This window comes from Panthera leo, chromosome B2, assembly GCF_018350215.1.
Source record: "Panthera leo isolate Ple1 chromosome B2, P.leo_Ple1_pat1.1, whole genome shotgun sequence".
NCBI classification, from domain to species: Eukaryota; Metazoa; Chordata; class Mammalia; order Carnivora; family Felidae; genus Panthera; species Panthera leo.
In genome coordinates, this window is record NC_056683.1 from 44,227,772 (window position 1) to 44,249,101 (window position 21,330).

At 43.3% G+C, this 21,330-nt stretch overlaps 1 protein-coding gene and 1 long non-coding RNA gene across 7 annotated transcripts in view; one reads left to right on the forward strand and one right to left on the reverse strand.

Moving 5' to 3' along the window:
- Positions 1–1,518: 1,518 nt before the first annotated feature.
- PLA2G7 (phospholipase A2 group VII) overlaps positions 1,519–21,330 on the reverse strand; it is a 39,573-nt gene continuing 19,761 nt past the window's right edge. For 2 of the 6 annotated variants that reach the window (XM_042938984.1, XM_042938981.1), the window contains exons 2-12: positions 19,368–19,510; positions 14,282–14,403; positions 13,698–13,842; positions 12,143–12,236; positions 10,002–10,070; positions 9,022–9,148; positions 7,760–7,873; positions 6,521–6,612; positions 4,939–5,109; positions 2,555–2,703; positions 1,519–2,013 (exon numbers count right to left, since the gene is read on the reverse strand). In XM_042938984.1, coding sequence (XP_042794918.1) covers positions 1,883–2,013; positions 2,555–2,703; positions 4,939–5,109; positions 6,521–6,612; positions 7,760–7,873; positions 9,022–9,148; positions 10,002–10,070; positions 12,143–12,236; positions 13,698–13,842; positions 14,282–14,403; positions 19,368–19,476 — 1,323 coding nt within the window. In that variant the 5' untranslated portion in view covers positions 19,477–19,510 and the 3' untranslated portion in view covers positions 1,519–1,882. Of the gene's footprint in view, positions 2,014–2,554; positions 2,704–4,938; positions 5,110–6,520; positions 6,613–7,759; positions 7,874–9,021; positions 9,149–10,001; positions 10,071–12,142; positions 12,237–13,697; positions 13,843–14,281; positions 14,404–18,119; positions 18,202–18,929; positions 19,153–19,367; positions 19,511–21,330 lie in introns of those variants that run through there. The other 4 variants (XM_042938979.1, XM_042938980.1, XM_042938985.1 and 1 more) reach the window with 4 other exon arrangements.
- LOC122219994 lies at positions 7,991–8,970 on the forward strand. Its single transcript, XR_006202633.1, has 2 exons — positions 7,991–8,314; positions 8,851–8,970. It is a non-coding gene; the product is annotated as an uncharacterized LOC122219994 (long non-coding RNA).

The following is a 21,330-nucleotide window of genomic DNA, read 5'->3' on the forward strand; positions in this document are numbered from 1 at the left end:
TTAAAAATACTTGATTGCTATAAAAATGCTAACCATCATCTGAGCTTTCAGTGAGTCATAATCTGTTTGCTGGTGGACAGTCCTGACTCCATGCTGATGGCTGCTGACTGATCAGGAGGCTGCTGATGGCTCGGGTGGCTGTGGCACCCAAAATGGGGGCGCCTGGGTGACTCAGTCAGTTGAGCACCTGACTTCAGCTCAGGTCATGATCTCACGGTTCATGAATTCAAGCCCCGCATCAGGCTCTGCACAGACAGCACAGAGCCCACTTCAGATCTTCTGTCCCCCTCTCTCTCTGCCTCTCTAAAAAATAAACAAACACTTAAAGCGTCTTTTAAAAAGACAATGAAGGGGGCGCCTGGGTGGCTCAGTCGGTTAAGCGGCCGACTTCGGCTCAGGTCATGATCTAACGGTTCGTGAGTTCGAGCCCCGCGAAGGGCTCTGTGCTGATGGCTCAGAGCCTGGAGCCTGCTTCCGATTCTGTGTCTCCCTCTCTCTCTGCCCCTCCCCCGTTCATGCTCTGTCTCTCTCTGTCTCAAAAATAAATAAACGTTAAAAAAAAAAAATTAAAAAAAAAAGACAATGAAGTTTGCCGCATTGACTTCCTTCCATGAACAATTTCTCCGTAGCACGTGATGCCTTGTGGTAGCATTTTACCCCCAGTAGAACTTCTTTCAAAATCGGAGTTCATCCCTTCACACCCTGCTGCTGCTCTGTCAACTAAGTGCACCTTGTATTCTAAATCCTATGTTGTCATTTCAACAGTCTTCCCGGCATCTTCACCAGGAGTAGATTCCATCTCAAGAAACCACTTTCTGTGCTCATCCGTAAGAGGCAACCCCTCATCCGTTCAAATTTGATCATGAGCTTGCAGCAATTCGGGCACATCTTCAGGCTCCCCGTCTGATTCTAGTTCTCTTGCTATTTCCACCACAGCTGCACGCACTTCTTTCCTCCACGGAAGTCTTGAACCTTCAACGTGTAAAAAATTCAGTATCTGCCCTGTGCAATAAAGCAAGGTATGCCTGTGTTGTGCTATTCCACTTCTACCACTGCATACACAATTTAAAACATAAATAAAGCCAATTGGAAAAACAAACCAATTAAAAGCAATTCTGTTTCCTTTGTTATCGTTCACAGCCTTCGGCTGCATAACTAATATGTTATAACTGGAATCCCTGGCCCGGGTCTCGTGCACCTTTCTTGAGTAGGTGGAATCCATCAGAGATAAAGCATTAAGTAAATGCAAACAAATTATAAACTCTCTTTAATCCATTTTAATCTGCTGCCTTTGCCTTGTCTCCAATATTCTTATCCTTGGCCACTCCCCTAATTTAGTTTTCCTATTGAAATTGTACAGTATCCCTAATCCTGTGGTAAATCAGTGCTTTTATCATCTGTGTGATCTGATTTTTCTCACCATGACCAAAAGTCAAAGGGGAGTGCTTCCAAAGTCTACCTAGAATACCAAATTGCCAAAACTCAATTCTACTCATAATAGAAAAGAGAGGCAAAAAAAAAAAAAAAAAATCTGTATTTATTGTATTTGGGGGGAGTTATGTCATTGCAACATGTTTTCATTAGCATTGTGCCTGTTTTGATATACTTGTCCACTAAAGGAATGTAAAAATAGTTATTAATTTTGGCACTGAAAAAGTATCATTTTAGTAAAATAAAAATTTAGGCTGGTATGATTGTTATACATAGCAGTCGTTCTTTACATTTAAGGAAAAAAATTCCAGTACAAGCTTCAATCACTGTTATGATATAGTCTACATTTTACAATAGAGTTATTTGAGAAAAAACAAACAAACAAACATTAAAATCACACACATACACACACTTTTAGACAGCTTTTTAAAAAGTGCTCTTGATCTAAATTCTATTTCTCTTTTCCTGTAGAGTTTTGTAGAGTGACATGTTGGTTGGTTGTGTCAATGTTGGTCCCTGGAATAAGATTATCATCTTCTCCTTCAATTAAAGAATCCCACTGATCAAAATCTTTCTGCAGTCCTGGAAGAGAAAAATGTTAACAAGAATATGAAGCTTTGGAGAGTATGAGACAGCTCAGTGCCTCTAGGTGGCAGGACAGCCTCACAAATTACACCACAAACGGCCACCAAGTCTGCACAGAAAGACTATTCCCTTTAACAAGCTAGACTTCCAGGGCGCCTGGGTGGCTCAGTCCCTTAAGTGTCTGGCTTCAGCTCAGGTCACGGTCCCACGGTTTGTGGGTTTGAGCCCCACCTTGAGCTCTGTGCTGACAGCTCAGAGCCTGGAGCCTGCTTCAGATTCTCTCTCTTTCTCTCTCTCTGCCCCTCCCCTGCTCATGCTCAGCCTAAAAGATAAATTAACAGGTAGACTTCCTATCTATGATATGTAGCATGAGACGCAGCAAAACTCAATCTCTCAAGTTTCTTTCTTCAAACTGATTTACTGTTCTGGGACATTGTAAACCAACTGGAGACAGTTAAAATGGGACTCACACTGCAATAAAGCAGTTTTGTCTTAAGAAGCACCTGGTTTATGTCATGAAACACTCTTAGTTTCTTACCTAAATGCTTTTGTAAGAATGCTAATGAAGCTTTGTTGCTAAGATCAATTGCTACATTTGAATCGATATCTCCTTTTAAAGTGAACATGTATCCAATTATTTTGCCAGTTGCAAAAGTGAAATCCACAAAATTCTGATGCACTGAACCCCTGAAAGAGAAATGAGAGGTTTATAAATCACATTGTTTGACAAAATTATTTTGGTACTTAGGGTGCAGGAAGGATACTGGTCTAGGTAGCCTATTGAGTGAAAACTAAGGAAACAAAACTTGTAGATTTGATCTCTGTAGATGTGTTTGTGGGTCACAGGCTGTGCATCTTAGTATCTATACATCTTCCCCTCTAGATAAACAAAGATTCCTGAGTTCCTTGGCATCTTGGTTTTAGAAGAAATGATTCCAGCTTTTTGGTGGGCTAGAGTAGTCCCAATTTGAGCTGACAAAATGTGTTACGTGTTGCAGGGACTATATACTCAGAGCCAGAAGCCTTTACCAACACTGTTTAACTTCGTATCTATGTGATGCCATTCAAAACACACTGCACTAAACCTTGGATTAAATATTTGGTGGGGGGAACCTCTTTTCCTTGTATTATTTAAGCTGTAAACACCTTACAGATATCATTTACACTGCTCTTTAAATCTACCTAACATCAAGTAAACGGCCTTTTTTGGTGATCACTTTCCACTGCCTCTAAGACATTTGACACTTTCTCGCCGTTTTTTTTTTCCTTTTGTTTCTTTGATCTCGTTTCCCTTGTTTGTACCTTCCCTTCTTCCCGTAACAACTCTGTTCTCTTCACATACATATAGACATTCCTCGATATTCTGCTCTCAGACCATTTCTTCCCCTACTTGGTGGTCTTATCTACTCCCAAGGTTTCAGGTGTAAGACACAAATTCTGTCCTGCCCGGTTTGTGGCCAGACACCTCTACTCTGGTTTCCCCGTCCCAAGCTAAGAAATTCCGAGATGAAAACGTATGTCTCCAGCCCCGAATGGTGCAACTCTTCCTCTTCACTTTGCTGCTGCTTCTAAGCAAACACCACTCTTTCAGTTATCTGTACTCAAACCAGAGCCACCTGCCTCCTGCTCCTTCTTCCCTGCTTCCAAACACAACGTGAGTGTCAGAAGGTAGAACCGGGTCATGAGAGGGCTGGGAGTAGAAAACTGGATGCTATCAACAGTGGAGGAATGGCCTCAGGAGACAGAGAGGGTCGGGGAGAAAGGGAGGGTGCGGTCTAGATGGAGGGAGGACCAGGAAAGAGTAGGGGTGTGGTAACCAGGGGAGGAGAAACAGGGGGAGTCCACAGTGTGTAACGGATGCAGAGAGCAAGGCTGAGGCTGCGAATAGGCTGCTGGGCCTTTTATGTCCTCCACAGGACGCATTTCGGTACATTGGTGGCGTTCAGGAAGCTGGTCCACAGGAGTCAAAGTGGAAATGGAAGTCAGGATGAGCTCTTAAGTACGGGCTATTCTTTCCAGGCTCCTCGCAGAGAAAGGATGAAAAAGGTGAAGAGCCTAGTAAGGAAGTGGGGTTGAGGGAGGCTAGGCGTTCTGCATTACCTCTGTTTTAGGATTAGACTTATACACACAAATATTGAAGTCCTTAACTAACTTGAAGCTAAATTGAGGTCCTTAACTAAACCACCTTAGACCCTCCTCACTATCTGTTTAATGTCTCTTGATCCTTCAAGGCTAATTCTATTCCCGTGTCTTCCAAGGTGTCTTCTGACCACATCAGATAGAAAAGACTCCATTCTCCGACCCTATCACAGCGTTTATCACCTATGCTCTTTGTGGTTTCCTTCCTGCCACCACTTGTCTTCTTTGAAATAAACCATGTTTCAGATAGAAGAGGAATGCCCCCTACCTTATAACATCACATTGTGAGTTCAAAACTCTTTTGGGATTTCTTTTTCACATTCATGATATACGCGTATCACGGATGCTCAAGGGGGCCCCATTATAGCTTTTGGGAATTTCAAAATTCTTTCCAAACAGGTAAACACATTGCCGATCTCAACAGATGCTCTGACTTTTTTTCCAAAGAGTTCCCAGCCTGGCTTAATGATACAATACCTCTCCCTACCCTCGCCCCCCCAAATGCATAAGCCTGCTCTTGTGTTTACATAAAAATAGCATGTATCCTAATGCAAATTTTAATGATCAATATATGAACGACATATGTTAACACTACTCAAAACATTTGCATTTTAAAGAGTAAACACAAAGGCTCTTAGACCCTGAAAGTATCTAATATTCTCCCTTAGTGAAAGTCTAAACAGTGAATTTAACAACTCTGGGACGGCTACCAATGGTATCTTGGGATGCTTATCCAAGTTTCAAGTTTCTTTTCAGAGGATGAAATAAATCACTAATACTTACCTGATTGTAATCATTTTTCTTTCTTTGTCAGGTGAGTAGCATTTTTTCATTTTTATGATATTAGCAGGATATTGGAACCGTTCCGAGTTGATAAAAAAGAGGGGCTGAGGAATTCTGGAATATACTTCATCACCCAATGGAAGCATCCATGCATCCAGGGCAATACCACACCTGCAGGTGTTTGTCGACAATGATAAAAGAAAGCTGGTTACACGCTGGCCGACATACAGCGTTCCTGATGATGCCAGGATTAATGGACATGCACCACACTGGTTCATTACAGGTTAATCTCACTGGTACTATACTTCAGTGTGGGAAGGGAATATGATTAGCTTCATAAGACGGTCGACTTGGCATCACATAATCATTTTCTTTAGGAGACATTTAGGAATCGTGACCTTTAGAACGATATAATATGCTTAAAATGTTTTCATTTTTGTTACGGTCTTCAAAACACATTCTCGAACAAGTAACGATTTCTTCAGAACTGTAGGGTGTCTGAAGAAATACAATACATGCACTATTGCCCCTGTTGCCAGCACGTACGGCCAGTCTGTGGTTGATTTATTATGCCTTTTTCAGAGCAACCGTTGGACCACTTGCTTTGAGGTACCACACCTGAAAAAGTGGGGCTTGAAGAAAAACATAGGGGGGCGTATCATTCGAAAATGTAACTTTCTTTTTAAAAGTAAGTTTATCCTGTTTCTGGACCTTTTGGACACTCGGTTTTATGTGCTAAATGGGCAAACTAAGATAATTCCCTTAAATGGAAACCGATTTTAAGGAAGAAATGTGAGATGAAGTTTCAGAGATGATCCTACCCATTTTCTAACTGGTTGGCTCTACATGATCTCATTAGTCTGTGATGACATAGTTCAGGAAAGAAAGTATTTTTTTCTGGGGTCTGGTCCTGACTCTCACCCAAGTTAAGTGTAATTTAAGACCTCTGTCCATCTTAAGGATGGGAAAAAAAAAAAATTAAAAATGCCCTGCATATTGAGGAAGTCTAGAAATACTACAAGACGCATTACTGGCATCACAATCATATGTCATATATGAAATGTATACGGGGGCGCCTGGGTGCTTAGTCGGTGGAGCGTCCGACTTCGACTCAGGTCATGATCTCGCAGTCTGTGGGTGCGAGCCCCACGTCAGCCTCTGTGCTGACAGCTCAGAGCTGGAACCTGCTTCAGATTCTGTGTCTCCCTCTCTCTCTCTGCCCCTCCCCCGCTCACGCTCTGTGTCTCTCTCCCCAAAATAAACAAACACTAAAAAATAATAATAATAAAATACAATGATGTATCAAGATAAATTTCCAAGTGAAAATGTTAAGTCCTTAAGCAGATAAATAAGAATGATGAAGAAAAATATATAGGAATGGGGAGATCTTATGATAGCAAGAGAAGTAGATTATTTCTGTCTAGGAAAATTCATATAGAGTACTTACGGAGGCAAAAGAACAGACTTATAAGCCCTGAAGGGTCCCTTCCTCATTAAGAATTTGAAAAATACTCTATCTCACATGGGTTCTCACTTCCTCTCTTCCAATAGCTTACTGTTTTCTCTCTTTGCCTCCTCTTACCTGAATCTCTGGTCTTCACTAAGAGTCTGAATAACTGTGGCTCCACCAAAAGAATGTCCAATTACTGCTAATTTATTCCTGTCAATAGAGTCCTATATGAAAAAGCATGATATATATTCATAACTATCTCACAGGTTGTTAGAATAGACTAAATTAGTTTTTAAATTATAAAATTATTAATAATTTCATGGGCATGGTTAAGTACCTTGATTTCTTATAAAAGAAATACATACATACATACACACAAATACACACATACATACACGTGTATGTACACATATATGTATATACGTATACACAAATAACACACACACACACACTGAGCATTCATAGAAGTTCAGAAGTGAACTTAATGATCTTCCTAGGCACCCACACTTGCAACACCAGCATCATTGCTGACTTCTGCCTCTCCCTCCGTCCACATTTAATTAGTTTGTTCATTTCATGAGTATCTATTGAACACCTGCTCTGTGCCAGGCACCGTAGTTCATTTTCAATGAGCTCCCAGTCTATCAGTGAAGAAAGAGACATGGACACGTGATGCAAATACAACAGGGTGGTGCCAAGGAGCTAGGAGGGTGATAGTTCGCCAGTCCAGGGCGGGGATGACAATGGGGTCCAAGAAAGCTTCTCGGAGGAGGTGATGCCTGACTTGAGATGAAGATTAAGCAGGACTCAGGGAGAAGAATGTGTCAGGCCAAGGGGAAAACATGTACAAAATCATGGAGACAGGAGAGGGAGTAGACGGTCGAGGGACAAGAAACTCTTCACTGTGTCAGGAGAACAGACGATCATCTTCTACCCAGGCTGAAGCCCTTCTACCTAGTCCCCTCTACTCCCTGTCCTCCGTCCTCCATACACACTCTTGGGTCTTTGTGCATGCCGTCCACTTTGATACTCTTCCACCTCCTGTCCATATTCTGCTTAAAACTTTTGGCCACCATTTCAGGATCACGCTCAACAATATGCAGGAGCCATCCGAGAAATGACGACACTTCTGGTGGAGCTCTTGAGTTGAACCACAGAAACGGCTGCTTCTGTAGCTCAAAGCTGACTGTGGGCAATCTCATCTACAGTTCAGCCTAGTTCATTCCTCATCACTATAATACTTCACATACACTTTTTTTTTTTTAATTTGCAGCCTTTTGTCACACGGTTCCATGCATTACAGCAGAAAAGCAGATGATAAGGAACAATAAAGAACTACAGGACAACGGAAATGACTTTTTTCAAGCTCACCTTCAGTTGTTCCACATCAAACTCTACATCTAATGCATTCTTCACTGGCCTTCCACGATCAATGTCCAGAATCAAATCGAGAGCTTGGGAACACTCCTTTGCCCTTTGGCGCACCTGGTGTGATTATTAGAACAAGGAAATGACCAGTAAAGAAGCTGCGATACTTATTTTAAAGAGTGTGTACGAGTTGCGTGTGGGAAAGACGATTGATTGCTTATAAACTACAAATGTCTCAGTGTTTAGTGACTGGAACACAACCTAGTGTAAGGACACAGGCTTTAGCCCTGCAGGTAGTTACAGCTGAGCCCAGAGCCTGTCTCTGCTGCTTCCCCACGGTGTGACTTCAGACGGTTTCCTTAACTTCCGGAGCTCCCATTTGTTGTGTAATAATGCCTACCTCAGTGAAATGTGGGCGGGGTTAGATGCAATGACATATGGAAAACGCCCATGGTAGTAAAGCTTGGCACAAAGGTGGAAGCCAATGTGCCCTCTATCACTTATCTTCCAGACTCCCCCGTGAGCCAAATACGGTTATTATTCACTACTTTGCAACAGGTAAAACATAGAAGCAAAATAGAGTAAGTCGCTTGATCGAGATCATCCCACTAGGAAACGAGGGCATCAGGATTCAAACATAGAAATTTGGATTCTAAGGCCTGGACTCTTAATATTATCCTATACTGCTTCTCCGAAAAGTAGTGCTTTTAATATTGCCTTGGCAGCGAGGGTATTTATGGATTCCTTTTCTAGCACCTCTGAGATTCTAAAATTAGAAGTTCTTTTTCTTTTTTAATTTTTTAAAATATTTATTTATTTATTTTTGACACAGAGAGAGACAGAGCATGAACGGGGGAGGGTCAGAGAAAGAGGGAGGCACAGAATCTGAAGCAAGAGCTGTCAGCACAGAGCCTGACGCGGGGCTCGAGCTCATGGACCGTGAGATCATGACCTGAGCCGAAGTCGGAGGCTCAACCAACTGAGCCAGCCAGGCGCCCCTAAAATTAGAGAAGTTCTGACGCCAATGATTTCTGAATATCTACTGTCATCTCTCAAGATTTTTATGTTGGTCTTTTGTTTTTACCATGATCCAGACTTTTCATCAAGGGAGCTGTATCACTCTGAAGATCTTCCCACAGGCCTTTTGGGAATGGGAAATGGGAGAGCTCCGAGCAGACCTTACCATGTGCAAATTAAATCAGCAAGCATCATCATCGTGCATACGATTTTTAGTCACCACGCCTCCTCCTGCTGCTGCAATGTACCTGCTCATTTCGTAGAGGCACCTCCTGGTCCCCTGGTTTTAGGGTTTTAAGATAGAGCCAAGACTTGTTCCCTATTTCTACAGCAGACTGGTCCCTGAAATAGTAAGTCGCAGACGCAGATCCGTCTCTACAACACAAACAAATCAATTACTTACATTCGCTCTTCCTCATCCCCATCCCGCACTTCACTCTGATCTTTCCGACTTCCCTTTCTTCTTCCACTCTACCTTTGTTTTAAAACCGTTCTCACTCGTCTGTGGACTGTGAGGAACTTAACAGAAGACCGTGGGGGAAGGGAAGGGGGAAAAAAATAGTCACAAACAGAGAGGGAGGCAAACCGGAAGAGACTCTGAAATACAGAGAACAAACTGAGGGTTGCGGGCGGAGGGGCGGAGGAGAGGGGGAAAATGGGTGATGGGCATTGATGAGGGCACTCGTTGGGATGAGCACTGGGTGTTGTAAGTAAGGGATGAATCACGGGAATCTACTCCCGAAGCCAAGAGCACACTGTGTGATGGCTAACTTGACAATAAATTATATTTAAAAAATAAATGAAAATAAAAATAAAACCAAAGAGGCCCCCAAGGGAGTCCTCAGAAAGAGCCATCGCTGCAGGTCAAGTCAACCCGTCCTATCGTCATTGTTCTAGGAGGCCCCCTCGCAAACTCATGCGTGGAATCCGATCCCAGTGCTGCCATTTTTTCACTGTGTGATTTACAGCAAGTTACTCAACCTTTCCCAGCTTCATTTTTCCTCCTCCTTAAAAGAGTGATAACAGTAACCATTTCAGAGGGTTGTTCCAAAGATTAAATGATGTAGGAACATGGCACACAATGACAACTCTAGAAATGCTAGCTGGTTTTCAACTCTTGACAATTTAACTCAGTCCCCTTTTTTCCCCTCACCACGTAACCATAGTTGACAATTTTATTGATTTCTTTTTATAAATCTTCTTGGAAGTTAGAGCCCAGGCGACATACCTGTGTTCTACAGCAGCAACTATGAACCCATGAGATGCAAGATCAATGCCAACAGCAGAATAAATTGTCCTTCAAAACAAAACAAACAAACAGGAAGCACTGAAATAGCTGTCATGCAAAGGCGGGGTCCACTAACGAGCCTCGGAATGTGGAAGCCATCACACCCCTGTGGTAGTGTCCAAGGGTACACCAGAGAGCTGTGGTTCTCAAAGGGGGCACACTTCTGCCTCTCGGGGGACACCTGACAATGTCTGGAGGTAACTTCATTATCATGACCGGGCAGAGGGTGCTGTTGGCACCCAGTGGGTAGAGGGATGCTGTTAAAAATCCTACAGTGCACAGGGCTACCCTCCACGATGAGAAATTCTGAGAAATGTCAGTAGTCCTGAGGTTGAGAAACCGTGATGCAGTGATTCTAAATATTGCCTTTGAGAGCGCTGGATTTTAATCTTGGTCCTACCACTGATCAGGTATATAAGTTTAGGCAATTGCATTACCAGATCTTTGTCTGCACCTGTAAAATGGGACTTTATAAAGCCTTTGCTTTAGAACAGTTAGAAGGTTTTGCTAAGACAGCATAAGTAGGAAGGCAGGGTAGTGTGGTGCTTAAGAGAACACGACCTGCTGTCTGACCACTACATTTGAATCCACCACTTATTAGCTGTCTGCTTTGGATAAGTCACTTATCTGTCCTCTGTAACACTATGATAACTGGTGGGATTCTTGTAAGGATTAAGTACATTAATATGTTTTCAGTGCTTATAACCACATCTAAAACAGGCGAAAGGCTGAACACATGTCAACTGTTATTTATTTAAATGACTGGAAACAATCATGTGCTAAGTAGCTGCATTGACCCCTTCCAGTTCCTCATTCTGGACGATCTTCTCGTGTCATGCATTCAATAGGAAATGGCAATAGAGAACCAAAGAGAGGTAGTGGGAACTATGTCCTCTATTGTTGAAGATACGCAATCTACCCAGGAAGGGGAAATGGGTCTAGTACAGGGATCAGCAAACGTCTTCTGTAAAAGGCCAGAGTGTAAATATTCCCAGCTCAGTGGGCAATACGATATCTGTCACAGCTGCTCAACTCTGCTGTCGTAGCACAAAAGTCGCCGCAGACAATGCGAAAGACGAATGAGTGTGGATGTGTTTCAGTAAAGCTTTATTTATAGAACTGAGCAGCAGGCTAGAGTTGGTCCTCAGATTCTAACGTGCCAACCACTGGTCTGGTAGAAATCAAAGAAATGGCTCCAATTGAAGTACCGAAGATAATTTCTTATTGTAGAAGCTACCCAACTTCTGGTCAACTAAAAGTCACCTTTTATTTTCTGAAAGTCTTATAATCCTCTGAGGTAGAAAGAAAGGTAGGCAGTTGAGAAAACAGAGGAGGCGTGGGTGTGGCGGTCATGAAAACGTGCCACTCTGAGATCATGCCACAGAAAGCATAGTTGACTAAAGACCCCACTGAGCCCCTTCCCCTTTGGATCCACCACCACCAGCTAAGCTTCCTGTGGGCTGTGCCCAGTGACTGGGCATGGCACAGGTACCAATGGAGACCCATTCCTGTGAGATGCGAGGCTCCTTTGATGAGCAACTTCGAGTTAAGCACTCTCTCATTTGGCCTGGTCCAGTCTCTGCTAGAACTGTGCTGTAATCTGGGATTCTCCACACCCAATCTCTCCATTCCCCATCTCCTTCCCAAGTGTCCAACCTGCATCATGGTCTGAAGATTCTGTCTTTTCCTCTCTGTTCCCTCTATCCTTCACGGGCATTTCTCTCCATAAATGTCTTTTATAGCCAATCCAATCTTGGTGCACGCTTCTCAGAAGGCCTGAGCTAATCCAGGGGATGGTTTTGAGAGTGTATTGGACTATAGAAGGGTGACAGCCCCAAATGCCACCTCTTCTGTCCTCGTCATGAGGCTAGTCCCCATGAGCTGGAAGGAGAGAACAAACTACTTGACCAGATAGGGCTGGACTGATCAACAGACCATGGCCAACATTTGAGGAACCCCAATTCCTCCAAGACGGGGGTGACCATGATACTCCAAACTCTGCTCTTCTTTTTGCGGGGGGAGGGCAGGGAATGCATTGCCATTGGGCCTTAGGGGTTAACAGTTTTCCTCTCACACATTACCGGAATGCTCCAAGACCATGAGAAAAAACTATTAGTGGGTATTTTTCACCAGTCCTCAGAGGAGAATTCCAGTTTGCAGGAGTTGTCATTGAACCTAGACAACAATGAGAGATTATAATTACTGTTTGCTCTGACTTGAATGTTGCCGCCTAATTTGCATCTTCTTAGTAGAAATCCTAACTCATGGAATTTATACTTATGTTTTTATGTGCTAATAGTAAATTCATTAAAAAGTCTGCTGCTAGATGCTTAACACCCAAAGACCTGAAGCATGTAGTTTTTCCTAAGACGGTAAAATCATGAATTACCAGTTTTCACTGCCAGCTCTGAACTGAGGGTGAGACACTTTACCCCTTACAGGTGTATTCAGAAGGCTGTTCCTGAGCACCAACCCCGGGTCTTGGTGAAACTTCAAAGGGAATATTCTGAAACCAAACTACCGAATAAACCTCAGGAGCGTTACCCTGAGAACCAGAATCTTCAAATCTCCTTTCATTCCATGCTAATTTGGTAATGATCAAGACAGACCACTGACTTCATACTCGGATGTGCCTTTGGATGCAGCTCTACCACTTACTATTGACCTTGAGCAAGTAACGAGAACTCTCCGAGTCTCCGATTCCTCTTTTGCACAATGGAGGAAATGATACCTGGTAGGGCTTTTGTGAGAATGTTATCTAAGTAGGCAACATATGTAAAGCGCCTATCTCGTGCCGTAAGAAGGGGCTCACAACGTGGAAGGCATTGTCTTCCCTCGTTTCACTTCTCCATTGCTATTGTCATTATCACCATGAGTTATTTGTGTTTCATTTTCTCATTTATAAAATGGAGAGGCAGTCATAAAGCTTGAACGTGATGATTGCCGTGGAAGTGATCTGTAACTTATTCGGCACCATAAAGAGGTGTTAGTTACGGTTCCATCATTTCTGTTATTAGGTGGTTTTTAGGAAAACTCCAAGGAGATGTTTCAAAGGATGCCAAAAGTGGCAGGTAGTTTTGAGAGGGAAATTTGAAGATGTAGTTAACACCGGCCCAACAGTAGTGTCTGGTCAAACAGATAAGGAAGGAAACGTCTATATTAGTTATAAGTAGACAAATGAAGTGGGGAATGCACATCAGATTGTCTTGGTGAGGGAGGCTGGTCCCTTGGTGGGTAGGAGATGGGAATGAGAACGGAGTCTCATCATTTATGACGGGTGAGAAATTAGTTTTCACTTTCGTACAAAGCATACAAAAGGGAAGTGGGCACTTACCAGATTATTGCTTCCCTGCAGTATATGAGCAGGAATATCAAAGAATATCTGCCATGGGCAGATATTACAGCCGCCTTTAAGTCTGGCACTTTCCCTACCTCCATATACCCCGATATATGCAAAACGAACAAAACGAGAACCCCTGCTTCTCTGACAGTTGCCTGGGCTTTTAAGAAACAATTTGTCATCTTAGAAGTTTAGACTGGAGAAAATCTACTTTGATCTTTGCCAGAAACTTCTGCTGTTTTCAAGGTTTTCTTATATTCTAGAGCCTACCAAAGCAGGATCAACAGAAATCTTACCAAAAAAGAAGCTCAGTATTTTGCCCATAAGCCAGTGTGTTCCAAGAAATTTACTAAGACCAAAAAAATATTCTTTGTTTGGGATCCAAAGGGTGTCAGAGTGGTCATCCTCTTGGGATGGATAATACAAACGCAAGAAGGTGCCCTGGAGAGGAAAAGAAATCAATGTACTTTTAGTGAAGTTGCTTCTCCATTATGTCCCAACAGCTATTTGGCATATTTAATTAGAGGGGAAACCTCGGCTGTTCACAAGGAGGTCCAGAGAGAACTTTTTTAAGCTGCTGTGGTGCCTGAATACAGTAGAAAGAGAAGGTGAAACATGCTTTCTGAGTGAAAAGAAAGCACGAGCAGGCTGGTTTCAACCATTAAGGAAGGGGAAAATAGAGCTTATAGATAAATAAATCAGATGACAGCAACAAATCTGGGAAAGACTTAAGTAGCAAAAGGCTTCTTATGCAACAACATAAATAACAACATGAGTCATTCTCAGGTGAGGGCAAGAGCAAGTTTCAAAACCTTCCAGGGGACCACAGGAACAGTCAATGTCAGAACATAAAGCTTAGTGCTATTAATCAAAGCATTACCTTATTACTGTAATCAAACATCAAGTCTGTACAACCGACAGAATAAGAGCCATTTCCTTTGGGAATTTTAGTTTGGCCTAAGCTTGCAGCAGCCATCAGAGCTTGTATTTTATTGACCCATGCTGAAAAAAAAAAAAAAAAAAAAGTGAATATTATCTCACTGTCATCCATTACACCCCAGACTTCATCATGCAAAAGGAAATTCCAAGGGAATTAAGTTACACCCCTTAGTTTTTGGCCTCCTTCATTTCTTTACCTAACTAGCAAAATATACAAATAATTATTAAAGGCCTGATATAAGCAAAGTATTGTGGGGCATAAAGATAGAGGTAGACATTTCTTAGGATGCTCAAGACCATCACCTCCTACCACTTATAGCCTTGCCCTTAGCCTCTGCTCTGATCCAGATCATGTTAAAAGCCCCTTCCCCCGACTGTTTTTCCCAAACAGGAACCTTATCTCACACTTCAGATTTGGGCTTACAACTTCCCATTGGGTGCCTCTACCTGCTATCCTTCCCTGAGGAACATCAAGGCCAGTGGTCCAAAATAAGATTGAATGGCCATCTCGCAACTCTCCTTCCTCATCCCCCAACCACACACCCCGCAGCTCCAGCATTTCCTAGCTCGTGTATCCGGAGTCAGAAACCTGGGAACCCTCCTCCTATGTCCTTCTCATCAAACCCCTCCACCCAACGAGTCTCAATTTTAACATTGTGTTTTTAGCCTAAAATTCCCTCTCCAGTATAGCCCCGATCCCCTAATTGTCTATTTACACTTTCAAGGTCTCAGACAGTTGTCATCTCTCCTAACTGTCCTATTCATCTTGGATCTTAACCTTCAAATGCATCCTTCACATTTTACCAGGCTACTCTTAGAATTTGTCAATGGCTTCCGATCACTAAGCGGCTATTTCTGAATGAGGAATATATTGGAATCTTTTTGGAAGGCAGTTTGTAGGCGGCATTTAAATCTACACATCTTCCTAAGCTACTTCCGTTGCTACTTGCGGCACAAATGTGGCCTATCCTTCCAATGTTCTGGAGTTGAAATGTGTAGATTTCATAGGCGCATAAGTTACATCCCAAGTTCTTGGGCACTGTAAGAAAGACCCTCAGTGATCTGAAGGTCTACTGCCTTTGTACTCTTCTGCTTTTTCTTTACCTGCCTTCCATGGGCTCCAGCACTCCTGAGCGATACACGGAGCTGTTCGATGCCTCGGCACCTTTATAAATTCTATTCCTTGTGTTTGAAATCCCCGGGGCAAACTCCTGTTCGCCCTTTAACATCTTGATCAGATGTCAGGTCTTCTCCGAAGCCTTCCCTCATTCCCCAGACTTGTTTCATTCTCAGTATTAAATCAGTTCCCTCTATGTGTTTCTATCATTCTTTTTTTCCTATCATATTAAAATTATGTGTTTGTACACTCTGCTTCCCACACTAGGCTATTTCTTAAGAGCTGTGTACTTTTGTATCTTCAGATCTTAATGTTGGCACACAGCTGGTGCTCCATAAATCTTTGTGAAAGTAAGCTGAGCTGAGCTTTTCTACGGCTCACCAGGCTCTCATCTGCATCAACCCCTTTATGGTATATATTCTTTTACCCACCCACTCTTGAAACTGCTTCTCCTTCTTTGGTGCCTAAACTCTTCGACACATCTGCAGTTTTACCTGTTACCCTCCTTTCTGAATCCCAGTTGAATCCGTATTTACTTGGTAAGATGGTAAGTCCAACTATCATTATAGCCAGACTTTCACTTTTCTATTTGTCTTTCCGAGCTTGCCTACTTGATATCGTGCGAGTCAATTTCACTGCTCGACAGACTCCTTCAAGCTTTCCATCGCATTCCGCCTCTGCCACTAAGACGCAGGGAACCGTTTTAGGTATGGAACTTATGTCGATATCATGGGGCATCACCCAGAAATGTTCTGAGGTCTGAGAAGAAGCCTGTCTTTCATGTCGGTGACTAATGTGTGAAGCACTTGCCAGCGATGAGCCCTTCAATACACGAGGCTTGCTAGTCAAAGTTGGTCCATGAATCAGCATCACTGGGAGCTTGGAAATCAGGATCTTCAGACGTACCCCAATTCTACTAAATCAGAAAAGCTGTGCCTATTCAAGTTTGCAAAACGACTAGGCGAAGGTACCAGACCACCTGATCTGCCATTCATAGTCCAATAGTAGGAGCTAGTTCCAAGGAAGGTGGGAGTGAGATGAATGGCCTGGGGTATTAGAGCCAGGTAATCCTATTTTGGATTCCAGCTGTACCCCTGAGAAGCTATGGTGCTCTGGTCTAGGCAAGTTGCTCCCCTCTCTTATTCTCATTTGTAAAATGGGGGAAAAAAAGCACTTGACAACCTGCAGGACAGCTGTGAGAATGAAGTGATGGTGGAAGTCAAGGGCCTAGCACAGAACACATCAGCAGCAGACAACTGACATTGTGTGTCCCTTACCTAGAGGGAGTTAACTCTGGCTGCCCAAATTCAAGCCCTCAGAAGAGTTTGAACAGATGGAGACTAGACCATACTATTTTCCCTTTGGGCAGATTCAAAATCCAAAGTATTTCCTCAGACATTTCAACAACAACAACAACAACAACAACAACAACAAGCCACTTTACCTGTAAAGGCTAACGGTTTCAGTGCTATTTAGAATCACAAAAGGCTCTTTCCTTCCCATTTAAGATTGCCTACCAAGTCAGGCTTCGTGGTGTAACAGGGAGATGTTAAGCCCTGCCTTTCCCTCTGTGAGGGGCAGGCTGTGTCTGGCTGTGCCCCCACCCACATCAGCCATGATGTGATGGTACGGGCACCGAAGGGGAGGGCTACGGCTCATGGAGTTTGGTGAGGAGCCCAGAGAACGCACAGCCGCCTTGGAGGTACTCTACCTCTGGAAATTAGGAGTTCAGTTCTAGAGTAATGGGAGGGTTCCAAGGCCCACAAGGTTTCTCTTGTGAGATCTCAATTCCACCTCGGCTCTGGGAACCTTCTCCAATTACCTAGGAGTGCCCTGGTTCTCTAAATCCTGCTCTACCAAAAAGCCCCCTCGCTCAGCATTCAGGAGCCGCAGGTCAAGGTGAGTCTACAGTTCTGCCCATTTGAAGACGGCCCCTCAGGAATCTTGGAGCTAACCCAGGTGTGGGTGTAGGTCTACAGAGCCCTGTGGCTGTTCAGTGCCAGGGGGGTACAGAAAAGTTTCATCAGCCTGCAGGTAATCCAGTCACTGTCCCCGGTTTCCTGTTCTCCAATCATCTATCAGGACTCATCATGAAGGGAGAAACAAGGAGTCTTATCAGGTTGAGCGTCCATCCTCTAGATGATACAGTTTGTGGTTCAGAACTCATAGATGTCACTCCTTGTTTTTCTTCAACTTTATTTTAATAGGAGCGTTGGAACCTCTGGACTATTTATAGGCTATTAATCTTACGATACATTTTTTGGGGTGTTCATTTGTCAAATATTCCTGATACTCGCTCCTGGGTTTCGAGATGGATTGTATACACGCTAGGAACATTACATTTTCTTATTCAGCTTTATGTCCTCCATTAACAAAAAGGATATTTCTAGCCCATACTTTACCTGCATAACCATGTTTTCTACATACTCAGGATATGAACAACCGTCTATTATCTTAATCCTTTATTTAATCAAGGATTTCTAACAATTTACAAAATATGTATGCATTCGGTTGCTCAAGACTGAATGGGACACTGGCCTTGACTGTGGGACTACAAAAGATAAATAGTGTAGTGTCGCTGTTCTTAACTTTCTGCCAGTCCAATGACAGCCTTCCTGTGACTTTCAAACATGGGATATAAAACATGTTTTGAAATTCCCACCTTGAGCCAATAAAAAGTGCATGATGTAAATGTCTCCTGCTGATAATCTGTCCGTCGGGTAAGATGTTACTCGTTTCCAATCCTTGGAAAAGGTAATGGGAAAATTAACTTCACTAGGCTGGAAGGTCCTTGAGCTTGACCACAAGCTCACTGTCTTAGTCACCGGTGTATCAGCGATGACTCCAACTTCCTGATAAGTGTTGTTGAATGAATGCACCTGTGAGATACTATGCCATTTCCTATGTAAATACAGATACAACATATAGTCTGTCCGACCGATGCATTTGCTTTGCCAACTACAAAGCAAGGCAGTATTTATCAGGTGCAGGGTTATGAAAGCCCTTTTGTAAATGTTACAGTAAGGAGTCACCCATCAAACCTGAACAGCTAGATCCAGAGTCACCAGGTCTGTGGCTTCAGAAGCCACCTACACTGCTCACCTGAGGAGAAGCTGGACAGAGAAGACCGTGCATCACCATGCTCTGGGATTCGCAGGAACCCACAAAACTCCGGAAGCAATCTCTTTGCAATACAGGTCCTTCTCGGTGATGGCAGATGTACCTTTCTAGAGGTGGCTGTCCCACTCTGGCCACCTCTTCTGGGCCTGACTAAACCTTCCCCTCCTCCCCTTCCCTCCCACCACAAGGTAAGAGAGAGCAAGAGATGTGCATCCATTCTCCCCTGGAGCTCTTCAGCTGGTCCCTGCTTCCCCTTGTGATAACATAGAAAACATGGTTTCCCTCTGGACCCCAAGAGCCTAAATGGTCGTCTTCTCACATCACCCCCCCCGCCCCCCCCCCCAGTACTAACCAGGACTACACCTGTTGATCAAGACACCTGCCTCTCCTTCACCTTCATGGGAGCAGGTTTTGAGGTTGCCTCTGAGAGAACTCCAGGGGCTTTGTGTCACTGCGCCTGAGTGAGAGCGGGCTAGGGCAGTGAGGGACAGAAGGGGCCACGTTGAGGAAGTTCTCCACAGTGGTTGCCAGCTGAGCTTCCAGTCTGTCTGAAAATGCCTCATCTTGGTTCTGTCCTGCAGTCATGATATTGAAGAAGACAGGCGCTTCTTCAGTTTCAGGTGCAATGAGGAGAAAGTGAGGCTCTCTCCCCGACCCCAGGAGAACAGGTCTCCATGAGCCTTTTTGTAATAGAACTTGGTTAGAAGTCCACACATGCAACTTCTCCGGGGCCACGTGGAATCTGGCCACAGATCAGTTGCTCAAGCCCTGGAACAAAGATGTCTCTTACCTGATGATCTAATATGGGCAACAGGATTTAGGTCTTGCCAGTCAAAAGGATGAACCAGTGCGAGGCAGCTGCAGAGGCAGAAAAGCGCATGCAATTTGGATGGCAACATCTTGGAAGCTGAGGAGTGGTTTCAGCTTAACCTTCTTCAAGGCAGGTTATTAAAAGAAAAAAAAAAAAACACATGCAATCAAGAGGACTTTAATAGGCTGACAAATCAGGGAGATTAAGGCACTAGCAACATGATTTTACATACAATTATGGGAAGAAACCCCCTGGAAAAAAATGGAATATGCATTTTCTGGGCCGGGTTTTTGAAAGGCATCAAGGTGGCCAGATCCTTGGGAATGCCGGATCATATCATAGCGCGTAGAAATAACACTTTGAGGCAGTCATATTAGGTTTCTGGTCACTAATTCTCTAACTCTGTAGCAGTCTAGTTTGGTTATAAAGAATAGCATCAAAATAGAATAATTGTAGCAATCACAGATGGCAGTCAATAATGTCCACACACGTCTAGCGCATTCGTAAACACTCCGGAAGTTCTGGCTAATGTTTCCGTCACAATTATAAAATGATTATATTGCTGCAGAAATGATGTTTCATTTTTGGTGATCTCTATGCCTCTTCCACACTGAAACCTTCCCGGAGGCAGCGAGGTCAGGCCTTATGTATTCTTCCCACTGCCTACCAGGGGCCTGGCATGCCGTGGGTGTTGCATAAATGTTTACAGAATTTGTGAAAGAATGATTGTAGTCCAACACATGGCATATTAGACTCATGATAATAACAAATGATGTTACAACTAGGCGCTATGCTAACATCTTATTAGCAAAAGCCTATCTTGTATTTGTGCATCATCTTTACCTTCTAGAATTTCTCCCTTCATAAAACTGAATTGTTTCCTCACTGGTAGTAACTTGCTGACAGACTTTTGTTTTCAGATGTATTTCTATGCTTGAATACATGCATAGAATACATACATAGCTATAAATACACACATACATATAAATACCAATATGTAAAACTATACTCTTAAAATTTATTTGCAGAACTTCATTTCAAGTTACCCTTTTATTTATTTATTTTAACGTTTATTTAGTTTTGAGAGAGAGAGAGAGAGACAGAGCATGAGCAGGGGAGGGGCAGAGAGAGAGGGAGACCCAGAATCCAAAGCAGGCTCCAGGCTCTGAGCTGTCAGCACAGAGCCTGATGCGGGGCTCGAACTCACAAGCTGTGAAATTATGACTTGAACCGAAGCCAGACGTTTAACAGACGGGGCCACTCAGGTGACCCTCAAGTTACACTTTTAATTTGATAATATGGTTAGAGTCTTTTCATATGAGTATATGGCACTATAGTTTGTCTTTTTATGTAAAATGGCACTTAGGAGTTCCTCAAAAAAGCTTGTTCACTAAACAAATGATAATATTGCCAACATTTGAAGGCTTATTATGTGCTCAGCATTTTTCATAGTTTCTGGCATGTGTTTTCTTATTCAGTTGGCCCTAAAACAATCTGTGAGGGAGATTTAAGTATCCCCATTGTATTGATGAGGAAATTGAGGCAAGGAAAAAACAATTTTTATATAATTTATCAGGTTGGCTAACATACATCGTATCCAGTGTGCTCTTGGGTTTCGGGAGTAGATTCTTGTGATTCATCACTTACATACAACACCCAGTGCTCATCCCAACAAGTCCCCTCCTCAATGCCCATCACCCATTTTCCCCATCCCCTTTCACCCTCAGTTTGTTCTCTGGATTTAAGAGTTTCTTATGGGGCGCCTGGGTGGCTCAAACGGTTAAGTGTCCGACTTCAGCTCAGATCATGATCTCACAGTTCGTGAGATCGAGCCCTGAGTCGGGCTCTGTGCTGACAGCTCGGAGCCTGGAACCTGCTTCGGATTCTGTGTCTCCCTCTCTCTCTGCCCCTCCCCTGCTCATGCTCTGTCTCTCTCTCACAA